Raw genomic sequence first — 25,807 nt, forward strand, 5'->3', positions numbered from 1 at the left:
AGTGACCCCGTGAGGGTGAAGGGTAAAGCTGAACTCGGCGGAATTCGAACTCACAACGTAAAGTCAGGCGGAATGCTGTTAAGCACTTTGGCATTTCTTTTAATTTTTCTTTTAAATTTTTGTACTATTTTCAAACACTCTAACGTACACTATTTAGTGGAATCTATTCATTCCAATTGTGTATGCTGTGTAAAGAGGAATTTGGATTTATTGTTATAGAAGTGTTTCTTAGTCGAAAGTTTAGCAGTGTTGATGACATGAACTTTATACACTCCTGAATAGAAAGCAGCCCACTGTGAATTCTTCGAAGAAGAATTCTAAAATAATATTTTCGTACTAAAATCTTTTAGAAATAAATTGTTTGTATTACACTAAAATGAATTAACCCCGATCATTTTCGATTCCAGTTGAGATTAACTCAATAAATTTACGCAACTAAAAACATAGCCTTCAGAAAAATAAAAATAAAGAACATAGGAAAAATACAAATATGCGAACTTTCAATTTTACTTCCCACTTAAATTAATAAAAAAATTCCATTGTGTATTGTCAAAACAAAACGAACTAATGATTTTTTTAAAACATTTATTTTGTTAGTTTCGTTTTAAGATTTTTTATTTATTTATTGAACAAACCAAACATTTAAAATTTACAAAGCTTAATTGATTGGTTGCATTGCAATATTACCTTTCTGTTTTGAAGACCTTATCCATATTTTCAACTGAAGGTGGAGTTAAAAACTCCATTGTCATATATTTTCATACACTTTAGTTTGAAATGAAACAGTTATATACTTCCTAGCTTGAAAAAAATTGGTTACATTAATTTTCATTTTTGTTTTCTTGTCCTTTAAAAATCGGTGCGGGATCTCTTTTGAAGGTAGCTCGACATTTTCGGGTGGCTAATTACTCGTTCCTTCAATGCTAGAAGTTTCGGATAGCTACGAAGAAGGGAGTCATCTTCCATCAGTGGATTCTCCAGAGCGCAGAAACACATCATATCAGCCATAGTTATCTGGGAAATGAAGTAGATTCAAACATAAATTAATATATGCAATTAAAAAAGCGTTAGTATTTATATAAAATTATGTGTTTACAAATGTGAAGCGACTCTGAAATTTTTTCTGTTTTTTGGCAGGAAAAATAACAGAGAGTCTTTTGTGTTATATTCACAGGCCTTCCAGTGTTCTTAGCGAAGCATTTATGTTTGTAACACACCATTGTCTTCGAGAAATTTTCTCTAAGGAAAATATTACCGCTAGTAATGTTCTCCATTCGTTAGTGCTGTTACACATTGTAAATGTCATCCATACCGCTTCTTTACATATATTTCAAATAATTTATTGAAGTGTCACCCATTTAAATATGATAACTAACATAGACACAATGGATTTAATTTACAAATGGTACTTATTCCATTCATCTTAATTTGATGGAAGAGAGGAATTCACTAGGTGCGATTTGAACTCCTATCGCTAAGGAACAAAATTAAATTACACAGACTATTTTTATCCATTGATCTTCTGATGACCAATTCTTGGAATTTGTAAAATCTGGTGTGATAACCGCCAAAGTCGGAGAGAGAGCTACGACAACGTATCTTTGTAGAATAAGCCAACCAATGGACAGTCTCCGACTTTTTCTATGCAAAATGTTTCTCAGTCCAGTATTTACATGCATATATTTATACCTTTAAGTACTTCGACAACCAATGTACCAAAAGATGATTATTTCAGATTCTCTCGAAAGATTATAAAATGCTTATTTAAGATCAGTTTACCGACACTAAACTACGTTCGACACTGTTAATATCTACACCTCATCTGACAGTACAGAGGTATCACACATGAATTATTTCCCCTCATCTAATGTGGAAATGTTTCTGTATTAATTGATGATTGCACTGTTGATTGGCTGCGTTGATTTCAATTACTGCTGAGCATCAAAATGTTCATTTAACCGGTCATATCCATTGCTTTCAAATATTTTGCACCGATAGTGATGCCTTGTAGCACTCATATGTATGAATAGAAAGCGTTTCATTTTACTTTGGAATGTCTAATACAGCATTGCTTTTTTGGTTTAGGCACAGGGCAGCATTTGAGAGGAGAGGAGATTAATCGACACCATCGAATTCATTACTCTATGGTAACATTCTTTATGGAAAATATTTTATTTCTGCTAGGTTTTATTTTTTTCAGGATCATAACACAGAATTCGAAATAACTACATGATTATGTACGTCTTATTAGTTTCCTTAGCTGAGATTCTAATCAAAATATAATGTAAGAATATACGTTACAGACAACTATGCAATACGAGATAAAAAGAAACTACACGGCGGCTTGTCTAGCTAGAATTATTTAGTACTCCCTCAAATCAAACAATACTGCCTTCGAGATAAAGAAGTGCAAGATGTAAGGATTAAAGACAAGTTGGTCATGGTTGGGATACTTTTGATAAGGTTTATGATTTACTAAGAATAAGCTCATTAGCCGGAACGATTATGTACGTATCCATGTATGTATATAGGTATGTTTGTATGTATGAACGAACGAATACGTGAGTGTGTGTGTGTGTGTGTGTGTATTACAGACAAGATAGAACTTTGCGGAAGCTGACTATTTCATAAAGTGCGTTTACTATCTAAAATCCAGAGGGTGGACGCCTTCACCTGGAGGCCAGATATAAACTACATGTCAGAATCAATGTATGCTTTATCTTTACCTTTCTCAATATTTGGTCATAAAGTTAATATTTTCCAGTATTTTGAAGGACGACGCATACATAATATACCAAACTAAACAGAAATTTTTGGTCAGTTAAGATGGTGAATATCACTCCATGTGGTTCTTTGACTTGCCTAATACATCAAAGAAATTTCTGTTAATAAAGACAAATATTTTTCTAAGACATGAATGCGCTTTGCTTATGTGATTAACGCTTTTTACCCAGGATCTTATGATCTTGATTTCAATTACTGGACCGGTTGGTGCATTGTACTGAGCAAAACGTTTTATTTCACGTTGCTCCAATTCACGCAGATGTATGTGAGTGTTAGTAATAGCTGGAAAGTTCATCCAAGGACGTGCCGTTTTCCGGTTCAAGAGGAGGCTGTTGTAAGCTTAGTCAGTTGTACCCCGTGGAAACAAGGCTAAGTTCTCTCCTTATGACTCCTTGGGCTCATGACTCATCTAACTTTTTCTAACAGTTTTATATTTTCATATTTATTTCCGTTTTCAAGGCAAAATCGTTAACACGCCGAACGAAATGCTTAGCGGTATTTCTTCTGTCTTCTTGTTCTGAGTTCAAATTCTGCTGAGGTTGACTTTACTTGCAATCCTTTCGCGGTTGATAAATTAACCACCAGCTGAATAATTGACTATCCCTCCCCTCTAAATTTCAGGCCTTGTGCCTATACTAGAAAGGATTATTTTTATTTGCATCTAAAGCCTTCTCATTCACCAAAGAACAAGTCAAACAAAATTTTTTTTTCTACTCTAGGCACAAGGCCCGAAATTTTTGGGGAGGCGGAGCAGTCGTTTAGATCAACCCAAGTATGTAAATGGTAGTTAATTTATCGACCCCGAAAGGATTAAAGGTAAAGTCAACCTCGATAGAATTTGAACTCAGAACGTAGCTTGTCGCCTTCAAACAAAAATATATTAACTCACTTCATCACTAAGGGTTATAATTTCTAAATTTTATTAACTAATTAGTGTTTTATAATTTTATAGCTGTTGCAGTTTAGCAACGAGCTTTGAGTATTATTATTATACTAATGTGGTGTAAAATATTAGTCAATACACTAATGCAAACTTAAATACTGGGTTGGTTTAAATGTTAGTATATGCTTAAAAATTAAATTTTAAATATTAGATTACGCTTAAAAAACAGAAATGTGATATAGTAACCCCTCGACAATCGTGTGTATTACGTTCCAAAACCTCCCGCTGAAATAATTAAAATCTAAAAAAATATAAATATCTATCAGCTGCAGAAACCCGGATACACTGAAAAGTCGACGATATAGTGTAGTATATTGCCACTTAAGTGTGGCTGACCCCTAGGGGTGGATGTTACTGTTGCTTTTAGCCCCAGGAGGACATCTCCTCCAGCTGGCTTATCGACACACGACTGTGTCCTGTTTGCCAAGGGAGTTATCCCTCTCACCTCGACCAGCAGCACGAACGTATCCGGATTTCAGGGTTATTTCCCTTCGTCGGCGTTCGACAGCTGATGACCTTGGTGAGAGAGACAAAAACCTGGCAAACCTTATATCTTCTTTTCCAGTGAAATTCTTCACTGATATTGAAAAGGTGAAAACAAGCAATGTTAATTCTCTAAATGAAGTATTAACAGTAACTGCACGATAAAGTGTAGTATATTGCCACTTAAGTGTGGCTGACCCCTAGGGGTGGATGTTACTGTTGCTTTTAGCCCCAGGAGGACATCTCCTCCAGCTGGCTTATCGACACACGACTGTGTCCTGTTTGCCAAGGGAGTTATCCCTCTCACCTCGACCAGCAGCACGAACGTATCCGGATTTCAGGGTTATTTCCCTTCGTCGGCGTTCGACAGCTGATGACCTTGGTGAGAGAGACAAAAACCCGGCAAACCTTATATCTTCTTTTCCAGTGAAATTTTTCACTGATATTGAAAAGGTGAAAACAAGCAATGTTAATTCTCTATATGAAGTATTAACAGTAACTGCACGATAAAGTGTAGTATATTGCCACTTAAGTGTGGCTGACCCCTAGGGGTGGATGTTACTGTTGCTTTTAGCCCCAGGAGGACATCTCCTCCAGCTGGCTTATCGACACACGACTGTGTCCTGTTTGCCAAGGGAGTTATCCCTCTCACCTCGACCAGCAGCACGAACGTATCCGGATTTCAGGGTTATTTCCCTTCGTCGGCGTTCGACAGCTGATGACCTTGGTGAGAGAGACAAAAACCTGGCAAACCTTATATCTTCTTTTCCAGTGAAATTCTTCACTGATATTGAAAAGGTGAAAACAAGCAATGTTAATTCTCTAAATGAAGTATTAACAGTAACTGCACGATAAAGTGTAGTATATTGCTACTTAAGTGTGGCTGACCCCTAGGGGTGGATGTTACTGTTGCTTTTAGCCCCAGGAGGACATCTCCTCCAGCTGGCTTATCGACACACGACTGTGTCCTGTTTGCCAAGGGAGTTATCCCTCTCACCTCGACCAGGAGCACGAACGTATCCGGATTTCAGGGTTATTTCCCTTCGTCGGCATTCGACAGCTGATGACCTTGGTGAGAGAGACAAAAACCTGGCAAACCTTATATCTTCTTTACCAGTGAAATTCTTCACTGATATTGAAAAGGTGAAAACAAGCAATGTTAATTCTCTAAATGAAGTATTAACAGTAACTGCACGATAAAGTGTAGTATATTGCCACTTAAGTGTGGCTGACCCCTAGGGGTGGATGTTACTGTTGCTTTTAGCCCCAGGAGGACATCTCCTCCAGCTGGCTTATCGACACACGACTGTGTCCTGTTTGCCAAGGGAGTTATCCCTCTCACCTCGACCAGCAGCACGAACGTATCCGGATTTCAGGGTTATTTCCCTTCGTCGGCGTTCGACAGCTGATGACCTTGGTGAGAGAGACAAAAACCTGGCAAACCTTATATCTTCTTTTCCAGTGAAATTCTTCACTGATATTGAAAAGGTGAAAACAAGCAATGTTAATTCTCTAAATGAAGTATTAACAGTAACTGCACGATAAAGTGTAGTATATAAATTTACATATATTAGCCAGAAATATCCTTGATGTACTGAGCGGACGAACTGCGATGTACTGAGTGCGTGATAGGTGAACCATGATAAGGTCAGAGGTTACTGTATATGTAAACTTGAAATTATGATCGTAAGATGTTGGTTGCTTCTGATACTATCCATCCATCCAACTTCCGTCCACTATTCGGGGTATGGTCGCGAGTGACAAAGTCCCTAGGCACCTTCTCTATACGATCGTATCAGAAGCAAACGACATCAGACTTTTCGGCTGGATCCCCAAGCGAGATCAACTGAGACTATATTCTATTTTACTCTAGGCACAAGGCCCGAAATTTTTGGAGAGGAGGCCAGTCGACTAGATCGACCTCAGTACGCAACTGGTACTTAATTTATCGACCCCGAAAGAATGAAAAGCAAAGTCGACAGGCTTCTGACAGCTAGCCGCCTTTATCGAATGAAATATTAAAGCATATTTCATTAATCATTTAGAAAGCAAGTCTATAAAGGTTAGAGGGCATAAAATTTTCAAACGATTGAATAAATAATTTCGTAATTTTAGCCTTATGTACACAAGCGATGGTTGTGGTTTTAATTACAATAAGATTACGAATATATTGAAATTATTTACCTGGTCACCCATGAAGAACTGGCTTCCATTGTTGTGCATCTCCAAGGTTCTTTCCATGAAGGGCAGGATTCTGCGACAGGTTTCTTGGTATCTCATGCGCTGCTCAGACTGCCACGATAAATTTAATGCTATTTTTATACATGGTTATTTCAAAGGCCACGTATTTTTTATACTTCTTCAAACGAATCCCACATACTCACAAAGACATGCACACATGTGCAAACGCACAAACACGCACACACACGGATACACACGTATGTATCCACACACACATGAGTGAGTGGACGAACGAAAGCGGCATTCAACACCTTTTGTAAAAGTTACATATACATTTTAATAACATTTTGACTCCGTTCCATATGACTAAGTTTCATGGGCATAAAGAGGACAGGGCTCCTGATTCCGAATGAGATGGATTCGTTCTCTGCGCCCACAAAACCAGGTACTTGATAATAATGGCTATCCTTGAAACCAAATCTTTCATAATAACACAGAAGTCTTTTGATCTAAGTCAAACCGTTACTAGAATACACACATATCCACTTACGCATATATACACACGCACACACACACCCACACACACACACACACACAAACACACACAAACACACACATATATATCCTTTTCTTCTTTTTTTATTCTTTTACTTGTTTCCCTCATTTGACTGTTTGACTGCAGCCATAATGGATCACCGAGTTAAAGGTGATTTTAGTCGAAGAAATCGACCCCAGGACTTATTCTTTGTGAGCTTAGCTTTAATTCTATCGGTCTCTTTCGCCGAACTGCTTAATTACAAGGGCCTAAACGCATCAACGTGGAGGCGCGTGGCTTAGTGGTTAGGTTATCAGCATCATGATCGAAAGATTGTGGTTTCGATTCCTGGACCGAGCGACGCGTTGTGTTCTTGAGCAAAACACTTCATTTCACGTTGCTCCAGTCCACTCAGCTGGCAAAAATGAGTAACGCTGCGATGGACTGGCGTCCCGTCCACCTGGAGAACACATACTCCATTGAAACCGGGAAACCGAGCCCATGAGCCTGGCTAGGCTTTAAAAGGGCGCATTTATTATTATTATAAACACTTCAACATTGGCCGTGAACTGCTGGTGATGATGGTGGGGATGGGGGCCAAACATTCTACCTAGTGTGGTGGGATGCGAGATATCTTGATTGGTTGGCGAATATATAACCATCAGGTTACAGTATATACTGTTTTAAATATGCTTCCATATCTATAACTGTATATTCTCTACAAGAATCTACAAATATTCCCTAGATTTCTACATTTATAGGAAAATATAATTCCGAACTATCAACTCTCTGAATCATTTTGGCATATTACTACGTCAAATCACACCATGAGTAAGTATTAAGATATAGGATTATCGGATTAGCTAACTTTACATGTGGCGCCAAACAATGTTCCATTTAAATAGCAAACTACAGGTCATTTATTAATCCTTTCCAATCCTTAATCCTTTCCAATTTATCGTAAATTGGCCGCTGAGCTTGGTAACTGAAACAATGGAATCAAGCTACATTAGCCGCTAATGGGAATGGTAATTACATTATGGATCATAATGTAGGATTTTGAAGACTACATTATCCATCGTTCTCTTTGACAATGAATTACTTCAGATTAATATAACAATCAGATATATTCTTTGTTTAATGTTAATAATTCACGGGCCAATGAGATTAATTTTTGCATCATATAGCATGGCATCTACACAGACAGACACACACACACACACACACAAACACACACACAAACACAAACACACACACACACGCACGCATACACACACGCACAGAAACACAACCATATACGAGCCAACAGATGGCAGCATAGGGTCCATGAGGCAGTGTGCCAAGTGATATCACTGTGTTTCCTTCGCTCGCGGTGAAATTTATGATTCTGTGATCACGTGTATGCTGTAACCTTCAATTTTGTCATGGACAGGAGCAAAGACCCAACGTGAAATTTTGCGTTAAACGTGGGACGTCTGCTATAGCGATGTGGAGCATGCTTCGGCAAGCTTATGGCCGCGTGGCAAAGGGTCATACACAACGATTCGAGTGACACGGGCGCCTGAAAAGTGAAAGGACGCCTGTGAAAGACGCTGAGGAATCTGGAAGACTTGCCACGTGCGTCACCCCAGGAAATGTGAAATTGTGCTTCGCGAATTCGTCCCCCAACACCAGACCGTCATTCGAGAGTTCTGCTACGATATTTTGAAGCGTTTGAGTGAGGACATTCGGCCAAAGCGACGACATATGTGATGCCCGAAGGATTGGATTCTTCACCGAAACCTTTTCATTCGTGAGTTTCTCGCCAAATACAAAATAGTATCGCTTCTGAACCCACCCTATTCGCCAAATTTAGCACCTGCTGATATTCATCTCTTCCCCAAGATGAAAATGCAGCTTAAATGTTGCCGTTTTAACACGGTTTTCGATATCCTGAGCGAATCGCAGAAGGTTCTCGACTCGCTTTCGAAGAACAACTTACACCCGAATTCTAAATATGGCAGGAACGCTGTGACGGGTGTATTGCTGCGCAACGTGACTACTTCGAAGGAGATGATGTTAAAACTGAGGTAAACCTTTTCGTTGTTGTTGTTGATGTTGTTATTATTATTATTATTCAGGTCACTGCCTGGAATCGAACTCGGAATCTTGGGGTTAGTAGCCAGCGCTCTTAACCACTACGCCATATGCCCGTGACCTGAATAACAATAATGATAATAATATTTTTTTTTTATATAGTTTCAGCTTAGAGCTGCGGCCATGCTGAGGCATCACCCAGAGATAGAATGGGGCATGCCAACGCTAGGCCGAAATAGCTGTGAGATTTTGTCCCTTCTCCAATAGCTAAATGTCCTTTAAATTTGAAATCTTAATTGTTGATATGACATGGTATGTCATAAGTGTTTGTATATTGTGTTTTTTGTCATTTTGGTTATAAAATAAACAGATTAATCAACGGAATACAGTGTCTGCAAGTTGATGAGTATCTCATATTCCCCTCCATTTTCTTATTGCTATATAAATTTAGGGTAAAATAACTCCCTTTTACCCGCACCCACTTATTGCGCTAGGTATAACACTAGTGTAATACTTGGGTTCCCTCCCAGCAGTATATTGGATAGAAATTATCCCTTAGTGGGTTGGATCCTCAACCCCTAACTCTCTTGGATTATATGTATATATATATATATATATATATATATATATATAAGGATACATATATATAAATATACAATATAGATAACACACACGCACACACACACACACACACATACATATATATATATATATATATATATATTGATAGATAGCTAGATAGATAGATAGCAAATATGTATATACATACATAGGTATACGCACAAACGTTTGAACACATACGCAACTCGCACACATAAAGAGAAAAAGACACAGAGAAAGAGGGAGACATGGAGCGAGAGGGAGATATGGAGCGAGAGGGAGAGAGAATATATCACGAAGCTGTGTGGATTTGATAATTAAACTAAGGAGAAATTAATGCTCAACCCCCTTACAATTTCTCAAACAAATTAAGTTAATGGCTCTTCAAGCAACTATATGCTTCTTGTGTTTAGAAAGGTTTCCTATTTTGCTGTAATTTAAATTACTTAAGTTATTAAATACGTTTTGAAACCTATTAACTTCATAAATATTGGATATGGATCCTTTTATCATAAGCACGTCGAAAGTATTTATTACTCGTTTGCCTTTTAGCTGTCAAAATATGCAAAGTGATATTTGGAAGGCACATATACATTTTCCCGATATTTGCTGCGATTGCAAACATTGATTTTTTGTTAATTGATTAAGCTATACGTCCTGTAGAAACGCTAGAATCGTCAAATAGCCTCAATTCTCTCAGTTACGTGTTAGTATTATGATAATGTCAACGGTCAATACAAAAGCTTTATGTCTGCAAAAGAGAAATATTTGAAAGTATTATTACTCACTGAACCGTCCATTTCTTTGGATCTTTGGAACTGAAAAGAGGAATTATATACTATTATATAAACAATTAGCTTCGTATATCGTTTGTTACATATGAGTGAGCGCGTGTTTATGTTTCTAAGTGTGTATGTTATTGTGTGGGGGTTTTTTGTGTAATGTGTGTGTGTGTGTGTGTGTGTGTGTGTGTGTGTGTGTGTGTGTGTGTGTGTGTGTGTGTGTGTGTGTGTGTGTGTGCGTGCGTGCGTGCTTGCGTGCTTGTGTAACTGTTTTGGCTTCATTTTATCTTATGATTTCATAAGCGCTTGTAATGCAGCTAATATATGTAAATTTAAAAGAAATGAATACAAAATAAATAAAACTGACGATTTGACATACAAAGATAAAAATACATTATTTACTAAGGCGAGATTTACAACACTAAATTTGGTGAGATGAAGAAATATATTTCAATTGAGTGAAATAATAATAGTAATATAATGAAAAAAATCATTTGCTTTAAACAAAATTGATCTCCGAACGCTTGCATTCAAATGGAAGGCACTGAAGATAACCAAAAGTTACAAGGCCTATATAGGAACTATAAACATATTGAAAGATTAAATCCAACTTGCATGAAGTAAGACAGTCCTTTATCAACAGTTCAGTCTTATGGACTCACTTGACATTTTCTAGGGATCCCAACGGGTTCAGGGCCCGAATTCTGATTTTGAGGCTTGCTCTTATACATGAATTATATAGGGTCCAAAAATCATTGATTTGCTAGGGTGGCTCATAATGCTGCCAAGACGGCACTGTTTATAGCGCATAATTTTACACAGTTTCTCTTACTGAGCTATGATCAATCTAAATCTATAGTTTTCGGCCAATATGCGCACCTTGGGTTGAAATATAAAGCATTTAACTAAAAATCTAATCCGTCCAACATAAGGTAATATCTGTGCCATCTTATACGGTGACACTTTTGTGTGACAGTATATGTATTCGTCTATACAGTTTTATGCTGATCCTTTAGGAGGGAACACACATAGTTAGCCTCAGAATATTGCTGGTAGATCTCTCAGCAGAAATTATCTTCCAGGCTTACCGAATTATATATGTTTACTTACATTCAAATAGAATGTACTTCATGATAAAAAGATATAAAGAAGAATAGAAATAAACAAGAGCAAATTTATATTTGCAGCAGAAGTCATAATCATATCTGAATATATACACACATACATATAGATAAACAGAAACACACAGAGACACATTAATACATATATACATGAGTGTGTGTGAGTAAATATAAACGCATACATTTACTTATATACATATATATATATATATATATATATATATATATATATATATATATATATATATATATATATATATACACACATACATACATACATATATATACACACACACATAAATTGACAGAGAGACATACACACGAAAACACTCGTATCGATTTTTGTATTATAACATTACGCTTTATATCACGCATGAGATAATATATATGGAAATAATATATTTTCTCTTATGTATATACATACATGCACACACACACACTCATATATATATATAGTTAGATATATTGACGTGAATATATAGGCATATGTGTGTGTGTGTGTGTGTATGTATGAACATATACATGGATGGATATATTTGAATATGTATGTGTGTATATGTATGTATATATATGTATATATATATATATATATATATATATATATATATATAAACACATGACACAGAGACAAACTGATATATTTATAGCCCTTTATACACTCCGTTATTCTTCTCACATGACACCATATTGTCAATGTTCATCTAAGTGCAATATGCCTTTATGTGGCAACCAAAGAAATTATTTCAGCTTTTATTGCTCTCTAAGGAAATGTTTATTTTTCATATTTTATTACATTACGCCGATACAGAGTCATTTTGTGAGTATTTTTGTACAGTTTTTCTTTTTGTCTTTTCTTTCAACCTTTATATTTGTTGATAGATTTTTGCGTTGTTGTTTATGAGGGGACAGTTATTTTCGTTGCATTTGTACATTTAATTTTTTTTTCTTTTTTTTTTCTTTTTACTTTTTTTATGTGTTTTTGTAATTTTCGTCTGTTTTGTTTCCGAATTATGTTTGTCTAATCAAGTGAACTTATCTATGTGAATTTGGATTGCAAAGCAGTAAAGCGGTAAGAGCGACAGTCGTCACGTTGAACTCTCTCAGACGTTCAAATAATATATAGTTTGATAACATCCAACTGGTGACAGATAACTATGAAAATAATAACACAAAATATTAGTGCATAAAATGGATGATTAGCAGCGCCAACCGGAATAAATATTATGGTTTAGGAACCCGTATCAAGTCACATGTAGATAGTAGGAGTTCTCACTCTAAGGATGTGCCTCATCACGGAGATTTGTTCATATCCGATGCAAGGTTAAGAATTGGGTCGAAAACCACCAGCTATTTTAACGCTTCAGGTTGATAACATGGTACTCTACTCGCTGTCCAAATGAGCTCTCCTTTCAAATTGTACTTGTTTGTTTATAGTTTGGATAAATAATTGAGTTCAATTAAAGAAAAAAAAATATGAGACATCGCCCCGGAGAAGATCACTTCGAAATCACGTGGTCCCAGGGTCAATAACATACCATTTCTCGTTTGGGTGGTTCTTAGCTGCTTTTGATTTTATTTCTAGTTCAGAAATACGACGTGACTGCATTTTGTTAGACAATTCTGTGCTAAAACGCATCGTTCATATATATGTGTGTTTTCTTGTCTACGTTTTGTTTGCAATATCCTGTACCCAGATATGCACCTATACATACAGGTGGATGTCGGTATGCACATACCTGTACGTATATATGCATATACTCATTTACTATTTGTTTATATATATATATATATATATATATATATATATATATATATATCAAACACGAAGACAAGTGAACGAGCCATAAGCAAGAGTATTAGTTTAACGCTCGGAAGAATGGAGACGCCTTTGACGTTTCGAGTCTACGTTCTGTGTCCAAAAGAATTGAGAGAAAAAAAAAAGAGGATAGAAAAATGTCATGAACATTTATAAATTTTGAGAGAATGTGAATAATTCTCTTTTGGAACGGTGGAACTTGAAGCTGGTAAAACTATAAACAATAGCGTGTAAGTACTACGTCAATAGTATACATTTCTCGCTGGTAAGAGTAAAATCTCTGGTCCAGATTCAGAGCGCTTGTCATATTTACAGAAGATGTAGCAGTGTATCCTACGGGCAGACTTCGAACTTTTCTATCCAGACGGATTTTTAGCCCAATATTTACGAGTCAATAGTTATAGATTTATCTGCTTCGAGATCCACGCTCCAAAAGAAATTGTTCACGCGCACTCTCACACACACATTTATAATTATATCCAGAATTACTCACCATCATTTTTCCATCTTTGTCATGATACATCCTCAAATAGTCATCCAAGATGTCATAGAAGCAATCTGAGATGAAGTCAACTCTGGCCATTTCTATGTTGCTTCTTCCATAGAAACCTATTCGAAAAGATAAGACAAATCACAAATTGTATATATATATATATATATATATATATATATATATATATATATATATATATATATATATATATATATATATATATATATATATATATATATATATATATATATATATATATATATATATATATATATTATAATATATATATATATATATATATATATATATATATATATATATAAATATATATATATATATATATATATATATATAAATATATATATATATATATATATATATATATATATATATATATATATATATATATATATATATATAATATATATAAATATATATATATATATATATATATATATATAATATATATATATATTAATATATATAAATATATATATATATATTAATATATATATATATATATATATATATATATATATATATATATATATAAATATATATATATATAAATATATATATATATATATATAAATATATATATATATATATAAATATATATATATATATATAAATATATATATATATATAAATATATATATATATATATATATATATATATATAAATATATATATATATATATATATATATATATATATATATATATATATATATATATATATATATATATATATATATATATATATATATAAATATATATATATATATATATATAAATATATATATATATATATATATATATATATATATATATATATATATATATATATATATATATATATATATATATATATATATATATATATATATATATATATATATATATATATATATATATATATATATATATATATATATATATATATATATATATATATATATATGTATGTATGTATAAATATATATGTATGTATGCATATTAATATATATATATATATATATATATATATATATATATATATATATATATATATATATATATATATATATATATAATTCATTATAAAAGCTGTTTTCATGAATACTTGGTATTCGAGTACTATTTCTCCCATATTGTTTTGCACTTGTGTTCCTGCCTTTGTATATCTGCGATTGACAAACATAATTATCATTCTCATAATAAAACCAACTATTAATTATTATAATTACGATTATCGTTATTTTCTTTTAAATAAGCTTTTGATTTGAATCTTGAGTTTGAAAAACATGTTGATTTTTTTACACGTTTAATGTCTTCTAGTATCTCTTTTTTGTTTTATATTTCCTCATGGAAGTTACCATAACAACAAAAGAATGATCATTTCGCTCTTTTCTTCTTTGCATTTTGCACATTATAAGGACAGCAGCGTTCATTTATGTATTTAAACGGGATTTCGTTAAATTGAAAATGGGATACAAACAAAAAAGAGGAAGAAAAAAGAATGAGTAGAAGAATTAAGCAATAAGCCTGGCTTCGTTGAGCTATGATCCACATGAATCAATACAAAGCTTATTGGTCATCGTCATTAGTAATGCTAGTTTTAGGTCTTCTCCCTGTGGCTGGAACACTTCTATGTACAGCAGGTAAAGTTTGGTAGTCAAACTAGTTATTAGAACTACTTTTACTAAATGTTTGTTTGCCTAAATCAGTGGTTCACAACCGAGGTCCATATGGCCCGTGGGGCTCTATATAATATTTTGGGAGGTCCACACCACAAAGTAGTGAATTGGGGATTCACAATAGTATTTTAAGGGTTCCTGAAAAATATTTTGCTTTAGATAGTATGTATTGGTATGTATTACAAGAAACAGTAAGGTTTCCTTCTCCAATTTTTTGCATATTTCAACCTACACAAGTTAATGTGTTAAACACAAAACAGGAATTTTGATAGAAGTATCTATAAGACAAGTTTTTAAACATCGAATTGCTAGGAGGACCCACCAGAATAAAATACTACTAATGAAGCAGTATTTGCATTGGAGTTGTATAGAAGTTAAATTACACTAATGTTAATATGGAGTCAAAATATTTATCAACCTTATATGGGGTATGTATTGCTTTTACCTAATAAAATCGCGTTTAAATTGAAATTATGTCTGATGTTATTTTAACCTAGAGTTTTAAAATTATATTTCTTAAATAATAATGATAGAGAATATGTGTGTATTTATTTATTGACAACTAGGAGCGAAACATAGAGGGGGGAAACAAGGACAAAGGGACTAATTCGATTACGTCGACTCCAATGCGCAACTCGTACTTGTTTAATCGACCCCGAAAGGAGGAAAGGTAGAGTCGACTTCGGTGGAATTTGAACTCAGAACGTATCGGCAGACGAAATATCACGATGCATTTCGTCCGGCGTGCTAACGATTCTGCCAGCTCGCCGCCCTGAAGTAAGTATGTATTGAACGTAAATTTTCACTTGATAGATACTGACATAATAATTATGTGTATTCATATAAAATTTGCATTTAAGTCTCAGTGAAGCAATAAACATTAATTTCAAGTATCCACAGCATAAATTTAGAGATTTCTGTGATAGGTTTCACCTTGTATTCTTTGACACAAATCGATGGAAATATAGTTATTTCTCCTTGAGGTTATGTCAAACGTTACATAATAATAAATCAAGTTGCCCGTCTGTCTTCGAGGACTTCAAATATTGTATGTCCGAAGAATAAAACTACGAATTAGGAGTGCTATAAAAAGTCTTTGTGTTCGGTATTATTATTTCGATGTTTCCAGCATTTGATTTAAGTTTGTCAATGTTTTAGAAGTAAAATACCGAAGTTGTTATAATGCAAAGTTTAAATGGCATATATTTTGTGATCTATATTTAATTAATGTTAAAGGATAGTTTTAGAATCATTCAGGTTACAATTCATCAATGGAATCATAATATACTGTTAGTAGTTAGTTTGCCCTTCCTCGAATACATGAGATGTAAAATCGACCAGCATGCAGTTTTATCTATCAATCGGTTGATTTTTAATATTGCTTCACACTGAGGACAGTTCGTATCATAATTGATACAATCGCCCTATATTCAGTTATGGCACATGTCTATATTCGATACTTTCACCCTCCTTCCTGTACATATATATATATATATATATATATATATATATATATATATATATATATATATATATATATATATATATTGGATAAAAGGAAGCACGACTCGATATCATTATCTTTTTCTCTATCAGGCAGTCGGAGACGTACGTTGTCTAAGGCTCTGCCGAAGGAAAAACTGGCTAACATTAGTCTCTTCAATATTGCCCTCTATAAAACTTTATCCATAGGCACTAAGTGGAGAAAAAAACTGCATGTCATTTCGCTGCCTAATAGAGCGGTGGAGGCAATCTTTACAACAGACATAGCTAATATCCGAATCGGTTCTATATGCAGCAACAGTTGCTCGTCATAACAGTATTGGTTTTTACATATGTACGATGTTATCCAACACATGAAAGATTACAGTCGATAGTATTCAAAGGAGATATTCAAATTCAGTAGAATATACTGAGACTTAGTTTGCACCTGTAGCAATGATTACCTAATATTAGTCATATTGAGAGCGGGCATTAGTTTATACCATTGACCTAGTACTTAACGAGTAGGTTTTTTTTTTCATGCGAATTGAACTGAGAACGTAAAATATGGAAAGAAACAGCTAATAATATTTTGTCTGACGTTCTACTCATTCTGCAGCTTGCTTGCTTTTTAGTGAAAATAATAAAGAAAAATATAAATACGTCATTTAAAGAATTTACAGAAAGGTGAAAAGAAATCAGACTTACCAAATTCTCTTGCCAAAAATCTAGCCATAGCCATACTCTGAGGAATCTGTACTTTGTTGTCCAATTCTAACATTGGCATCATAGAACAGGGCATGTCTGAGAACAAAAAATAAATGTTTCTTATAGAAATCGATAATCGCATGTGTCAGCTGAAAAATACATGTTTAAATTTACATATCTTTTAATTGTTTTCATGATTAGACTATAACATTCTGTTTAGATTACTGATTGATATTAGCTCTTATAATTTTCATTTTGGTTGTGTGATAGTGGTAATTGAGGTAGTAGAGAAGAAAGAAGACTTCCGTCGTTCAACAATAAGTATTGAGCTGTTCAGGAACGTGAATTACTTGCTCCTGAATTAACGCCGAACCCTCTATAAAAAAAGTGTAGTGCTTATATAATGCTCAGACCAAATTAATATGCTAACATGGCTATACCATTTCGTATGTGGAAGCTGTAGTATTTTCAATTAGTGTACCAATCTGCCCAATGGGCTTCTATGCACGTTTCATCAACCCAGTTTCACTCCCAAAGTATGATTGATTCGAGGCTACGGAAAATGATATTTGTCTGTGAAGTCAAACAATAGGATTGAAAACGGCACCTCGTCCAATATGAATACTTTATCTTTTCTTTCTCCCCTCTCTCTCCCTCTCTCTCTAGCTTTCTCATTCTGTTTGTATTTCTCTTTTTCTCCCTCTCTCTATATATATTTATAATACATACACACATACATACCTACATACATACTAACACACGCACGCGCACACACACACACGCACATATATTTGTGCATTTTGATGAATAACGTTTCATTTATATACGTTTCATTAAAAAATGTTAAAATCTTATCTTCTTTACTTGGAATGTTCGTATTTTCATAGGTTTTTTTTTCATTTCTTCTTCTTTTCTGCTTTTATAGAGACCTCGAAATACTGAAGTTCCGAAATTCATATTTGACATTTCCAGACCATCTTAGTCTGTTTTGTAAGTATTCATATATTTGAAGTCTCTTTTGTTTCTGCTGCAGTGGTTGAATTCATGGGTATTTTAACCGTATACGTCATCAGTCATGTGTTGATTTCGTCAAATGAACCAGACATTTGGCCGTTAGATTTTTAAATATTTAGCCACTTGTAAATATTTTGTGGCGTATATCATTTGTATGATTATTTTGACATTTTATTGCTATAAGATTTAGGCTTCTATCATTAATCTTTTATTCTTGTGTTGAATTTTGTAGATAACATATGTATTATCCTATAATATTTTTCTATCTAAATTAATTTTGTGGTGTATGGTATAACGGTTTGCGATAGCTCCCTGTTGTAAATGCTTTCTATGTCTCCGAGATTATGTTGTAATAGTATTTCCAATGTAACAGCTAGAGTCCTATTGATGGCGAATCTAGTTTTACAGCCAATTTTATAGATGGCTTTGACCATTCAAAGTTCGTTCTCGGCTTTACATGCTTTAAGTGTGTTATCGATAAGCAGGTTTTTGACTTCGGTGTTTTTGTTATATGTTATTACTTTAAGTTTATGTGTAATGCATTCCGTGTTCTGTTCTATGAAGGTTACGATTGTATATTCGTCAGTCTGGTAGCTTTTATGCATTTGGTTCATATGATAAAACTTCCTTGTGGCTGGTGTATTCTTATTAGGTATATTCTCAAATGTAAATATCATATTATATTTGCGTCGGTATTCTTCTATCGCTCGCACTAAAACTACTTGTCTCTTAGAATATCCGTTGTGAAATGATGTTTGCGTTATTCTGTGCATTTCTTCCTCTAGTGCATTGCTCGTGAACGAGAATAAAAATGCTTTTCGAAAAAGTGATATATATATATATATATATATATATATATATATATATATATATATATATATATATATATATATATATTTCCACTCGTGCGGTATCTTACAACTTCACTTTGTTATATATATATATATATATATGTATATATATACATACAAACATACACACTTACATACATACATACATACATACATACAGAAATCAGCTGTCCTGCGGATGTCAACATCCCACTAAAGATTAGAGAAAAAGAGAACAACTACGCCGAGCTACTGAGAAATTTACAGATACTCCACCCAGACTACAAGTTCAGATTCATACCCGTGATTGTTGGGGCATTGGGATATGTAACGAACTGCCTCAACAAAAACCTGGAAAAATTAGGGTTCTCAAAATCTGAAAGAAAAAGGCTGATTAGAAGACTACAGATTCAAGCCATCAATGGAACTGTAAAAATATGTAAAACTGTCCAAAAATTTAGCACATAAATACATATGCATGCATCTAGACATAAAAACGCATCCATAAAACAAACATACAAATCTGCGCATACACTAACACCAAATACTGCACACACACACATATGCACAAATACCTAGATGATGTTGATAAAAGTTCCAATGAAGGAGCCTTGAATCTATGTTAGAGTCCGGCTCTTTCTCTATGGACAAGAAATACAGAAATGAAACTGATTGATAACATACATACATACATACATAAACATACATGCTCAAGCATAAATACGCAACTATATACAAACACATAAAAGTGCGTGTGCGTGCGTGCGTGTGTGTGTGTCATTATGATCATGGTATCGCATCCCTTCTTCTTACATTACACGACAAAATAAGGAAGCAAGGTGGAATATGCGATAAATTTGGCAGTTATTTCTAGTGAGTTGTTTGAGCACGTGCAAAGTTCCGCGGTTGGATCCTGGATAATCTGAGAAAATTAGCATCATGAAACATGTTAAAATTTTAGAAAAGAAAAAAAAAATGTATCTCTAAAGCCACGTGTTTAATTTTTTTAAATGATTGTAGATAATGGTATAGTAATGTCTGAGTTCGTAGATATTTACAATTATGACCTGAAGTATTTCATGTATATGAGTTTCTTGTGTTTCGGTAATTATAACAAAACAAAAACGAACAATATATAGCTACATTCGAACTGAAGGAATAATACACACACACACACGCGCGCATAATGATATATAAATGTAAGATGCGATTTCCCAGGTGTAGGAAGTTAGTAAGATTCGAGCAGTCTGTAGAAAGTATACAAACAACTGTCAGGAATAGTAGTTTATTGGCGTAGAAGGTTGTGTGTTTTCCCCATATCGAAGTTTGATAAGCTGCTTAAAGTTATTTTATAGTCCACGGTTAAGAACTGGGGGTGCTATGATTTTTTTTTGTTTCTTTTAACTTAGTTACGGAGTATCCTTTCCAAGGTTCTGCTAGCTAGGAAAAATATGTAGCCTGGATTTTATCTGATCCATTCCTTCAACTTGGATTATACAAATGTATATAAATAAATATATATATATATATCAACGCACTCTGCCCAAGTTTGAAGCGCTATCAGGTTATAATTAGGCGGCGAGTTAGCAAAGCCGTTAGCACTCCGGGCTAAATGCTTTACGGCATTTCGTCCGTCGTTACATTTTACGTTCCAATTCTGCCCAGATCGACTTTTCCTTTCAACCTTTGGACGTTGATAAAATAAGTACCAGTTAAACACTGGTTTCGATGTAATCAACTTATCTCCTCCCTGCAAAATCGCTGACCATGTGCCAAATTTTCAAGCCAATATTAGATTATCATTTCCACAAACATTAATTTATTCTTTTCATCGTACTCTATGATGATGTGCTATTCTATTAACAGTTTTGGATCGGCGAAGTTATTCATTTGCAACATAATAATGATAATATTGTCCAGTATTTAATTTCATTATCTAATTTGATTACAATTAAACGTCTAAAGGTAAATACAGAATCTAAATTTAAAGACAATATTGAGAGTCACTTACTGACACAATCGATATTAAATACTAATATAATGGAACATAAAATATTATGTGATTGCTTTTCTTGTAAATATTGACGCTGAGGTAGTTGTTTAAGCTTATATTATGTTAACGTTTGTTCTAAAGCGTTTAAGATTATTTCATTTTTAGATAAATCACTATATTAGGACTTCACCTACAAGCAATCATCAAGGTTTCTTTTAGACATTAGGGAATGTTTTAAGAAATGATTCTGTTTTTTTCTGATAGGTAATGTATCACGTAAGTATTACGTCCTGTTTGTATTCTTTACTCAGTGGAGTAAGGGTAGCAAACACTGACTATCTTCAAAGCATCCAATGCTGGTGGTAACTCGAGATGTAATTTCTTTTAGGCAGGTAATCTCGTCGGAATTCTTGAAAAATAATCGAAATTCTTGAAAGAGTGATAATAAACCTGGCATCAGATTAAGTTTATGGCATAAAACACATGGATTAGTCTTTGCAACGAGATTTCCAACTATTTTTTTTTTTTAACCAAACGCCTTCAATTGACTTTTTGGTTGGCGCAAGGAAATGCTACAAGATACTTGCTAAGAGCATCACAGAAGTGGTTGAATCGAAGCCCGCATTTACAAAGCGAACTCGTATCTATTTCTGCTTCCTATTTACGATAAAATTGTTTAAGTGATGCGACCATGGCCTGTAACTGAACACAACACATATTTACACTTGTACTTGGCTGTGCGGATATCTACCGTCCCGATTGTGTCCCCTGTGTATTTGCTTTACGTTGAAAATGACACTAGTTTAAAGTTATTTCACATCCAGACACTCAGTAAACGCGTAAGATTTCCATAATGAGGAAATGTATCATAAAAAACAGGGGTGAATCAAAACTGGTAAACCTACAGGTTACATAAACTCCGGTTTTCTTTTTATTTGACCTGTAATAATCACTCTAAATAAATCGGATCATAAAAATACGAAGGAAACCGAGACTTTCGAAATTCTCATCTTTCGAAATTCTCACTGGGCTATTGCGACTCTACACTCATTTGTATATATAAATATATATATGTTTATGTATAGGTACATATGTATATATGTATGCATATGTATTTATATATGTACACACAAACACACATGTATATGGTAGGCTTCCGCGTATTATCCGTGTACAAACTTACAAATTCCCCTACAGGTAGTATTGAACAGCCCGCAGCTATAATTGAAAACAGTTGCCATGCTCAATGTGCCTCAGAGTGAGGCTGAATCATGAAACACGTGGATGTAGAGAAAATTTCGGAATCACATAACCATGCCTGCGTCTGCTATCTACAGTGTATTCACCCTTTTCTTACACACAAATATACGAATTAAAAGATAGAATTAGTTCTGAAACAATAGATTAAATGTACATACTGCTTCTCATTGACCTCCATTCGGAAGACTCGATCCTGCGGTCATTGTACTGGACGCCAGCAGCTGCAAACAGCATGCGACAGATCTCTGCACGGCCACGATGGTTGAAGTAGTAGAGAGTGTAGGAAGGCATAGTTGATAGTTGGTGTAGTTTTCGTTAGTGTTGCTACCAATGAATGGATGTCAATTCAAAGCGATTGATGCTTGTATCCTGCAATGTCGGCGCAGAAATAAAACAACATCTGGTTCTAAATGTTCAGCCTGTTATATAAGCAAGCAATTTTAAAATATATCGGTGTAGAGAGTCAATGTTGGTGCACAGACAATGACTAAAAAGCTGCTGAATCACTGAATAATTGCCACATTAACAACTGCAGCAAGATTATAATCTTCGTCCTTGCCATTTCGAAATAGTTAACCAAGAATTTTTTGGTCTTTTCTTCTTTACTTTTTTCAGATATTTTGTGAAGCTATATTGTTTAATTCTTCCCTCAAGTCGGCTTATTTGTTATCTAGTTATTTATTTATTTTTGTCAAACCAAACCACTGTAATTTAGTAAACAGAAAATGTTTGCAAGAGAAATAAATAAAATTACAAAAGCTTTAACAAAATCTAAATCATTAAAACTTTCAATTTAATGTATTGATATTTTACAAAGAAATTCAATTTATAAAGGAAAAGATTAATGATAAAAATAATTAAAAAAAAGCACAGGCACCAGGGAAATGCATTTCTGCAGTTAAAAGAATGCTTTTTTAAAATTTTATCTATTTTGATACTTTACTAAATTCTAAATTCTTATTCCTGACAAACAGGTCCAGTAATGAGTAAATGACTAAAAACTGCGACCTAGACACAAAGTCAACTGTTTTGTAATACGCTATAAAATGCAAATTAGGAAAATTGACATTCTTCATATTCGATGTTTCACACACACACACATACACACACACACACACACACACACACACACATACACACGCAAGTATTGTAATTTTCTTTTAGTCTTTTTACTTGTTTTAATCATTTGACCACGACCATGCAGAGGGTTACGTCTTGTCAGAGTTTTGTCTGTCAAATCGACCGCAGCGATTTCTTTAAAGCATTCTATCATCTTTTTAATCAAACCGATTAAATAGACGCAAAAAAGAACATTGTTTGTCAAGTGGTGGGTATACAAACAAGTATACTAGCATGCACGCATACACATGCACACATATAGGCATATTATAAACATATATATATATATATATATATATATATATATATATATATATATATATATATATAAAGTTGTTGTATATTGTCAACTCAATGTGACAATCCCAATAAGGGAATATACTACTGTTGTTTAGCCCTAGGAAGCTGGACCGCTTCTTGTCGGCCTTGACACAATTACTGTGTCCTTATGTTTGCGAGGGGGAGACATCCTCCTCCCCCTCGCAAACATAAGGACACAGTAATTGTGTCAAGGCCGACAGGAAGCGGTCCAGCTTCCTAGGGCTAAACAACAGTAGTATATTCCCTTATTGGGATTGTCACATTGAGTTGATAATATACAACAACTTTATCGCATCACTACTGTTTAACTCTCTCTGAGAGATTTACAAATATGATATTTCATATATATATATATATATATATATATATATATATATATATATATATATATATATATATATATATATATATATATATATATATGTAAGCGTGAATGTGCGTGTGTGTGTGTGTATATATACATATATATGTAAATATATATATTTTCCCGTGCCTCGGAAAATCTAATCTATGCCATTACATGCTTAGGGTGTGATAATAATCATATTGACCAAACACGAATATCAGTCCGTCGAAGAACTACTCTCCACAAAGAACAAATCGGCCACCCACAATACAGACAGATACAGGTCAGTGGACGCATAGAAATGTGTGCTAGGAATCTTAAACCTAATTTCCTAATTTTCCTATTCTATGAATGTTCACAGAACACCTCAGTACAACAAAGAATGAATACAGAGGCACCTTTCATCAATAAATATCTTACACAACTAAATATGAACAAATAACATAATACAGGACACTACTAACCTTTCAATTAATATCACTAACCCCCATACATCACATACACTATTCGCATTACAGGTCTATATCTACCCTAACTGCACCAAATCCAGAATTACTTACCTCCCTTACACATAATATTTTTACTCAGGGACTAGTAGACCTGACACCGTTCAGTAATTGTTTTGCATTTAAAGCAATGATTAGTAACATTACGAAACCGGTATGCTTTTGAATCTCTTTAACAATTCACAATAATTACTTTAATTACTTTTACTTCTACCTCAGTTTATCTAATTGTATATATCTATCGTAACTTTTCATAAAATGCCTTTACTTATTTTGATTTCCAATGTGCATTTTCGCTTATTTTTCTTCTTACATTTCCACGTGTAGTTTCTATTTTGCTTTTGTAACATATTTCTATTATATATATATATATATATATATATATATATATATATATATATATATATATGTATACGTAGGTAAATTGAAATTTAGAGGTAATACTTGACAATTGTAAGCACCTGTGTATTCCAGCTAGTGGTTGCGGTGAAAGAATAAATTGTAAATCCAAAACAAAAAAGTAACAACAAAACTACAAAGGATTCCGCGGTACATGTGTTTCAAGCTCTACATGTGTATAATATAATATAATATAATATAACATAATATAATATGTGTATAATCTACAATGTAAAGCTATCCTCAGCCGCAAAATTATCTCTCTCCCAGGAAATTATACCATCTCGACGTTGAAGTAGGAAGAAATGTGTGATGTAAGAGATGAAGATCCTTTCGA

At 33.8% G+C, this 25,807-nt stretch overlaps 1 protein-coding gene across 1 annotated transcript; it reads right to left on the minus strand.

The window, feature by feature from the left end:
• Positions 1-483: 483 nt before the first annotated feature.
• Positions 484-23,262, minus strand: LOC106869782 (S-crystallin 4-like). Its single transcript, XM_089352020.1, has 6 exons — positions 22,938-23,262; positions 17,683-17,778; positions 13,815-13,930; positions 10,391-10,420; positions 6,395-6,502; positions 484-1,014 (listed from the first exon to the last, which is right to left on the minus strand). Exons 1-6 carry the CDS (start codon positions 23,068-23,070, stop codon positions 850-852), a joined length of 648 nt encoding a protein of 215 aa, XP_089208146.1. The 5' UTR covers positions 23,071-23,262; the 3' UTR covers positions 484-849.
• Positions 23,263-25,807: the final 2,545 nt, after the last annotated feature.

Source organism: Octopus bimaculoides, chromosome 5 (assembly GCF_046866305.1).
Source record: "Octopus bimaculoides isolate indiv1 chromosome 5, ASM4686630v1, whole genome shotgun sequence".
Lineage (NCBI taxonomy): Eukaryota > Metazoa > Mollusca > Cephalopoda > Octopoda > Octopodidae > Octopus > Octopus bimaculoides.

Coding starts and splice junctions, on each gene's coding strand:
- LOC106869782 (XM_089352020.1), bottom strand. CDS start 23,070: ATGCCTTCCTACACTCTCTACTACTTCAACCATCGTGGCCGTGCAGAG. Junction 13,931..17,682: donor ATTTTTGGCAAGAGAATTTG/GTAAGTCTGATT, acceptor CTTTTCGAATAG/GTTTCTATGGAAGAAGCAAC. Junction 10,421..13,814: donor ACAAAGATGGAAAAATGATG/GTGAGTAATTCT, acceptor TCCTCTTTTCAG/TTCCAAAGATCCAAAGAAAT.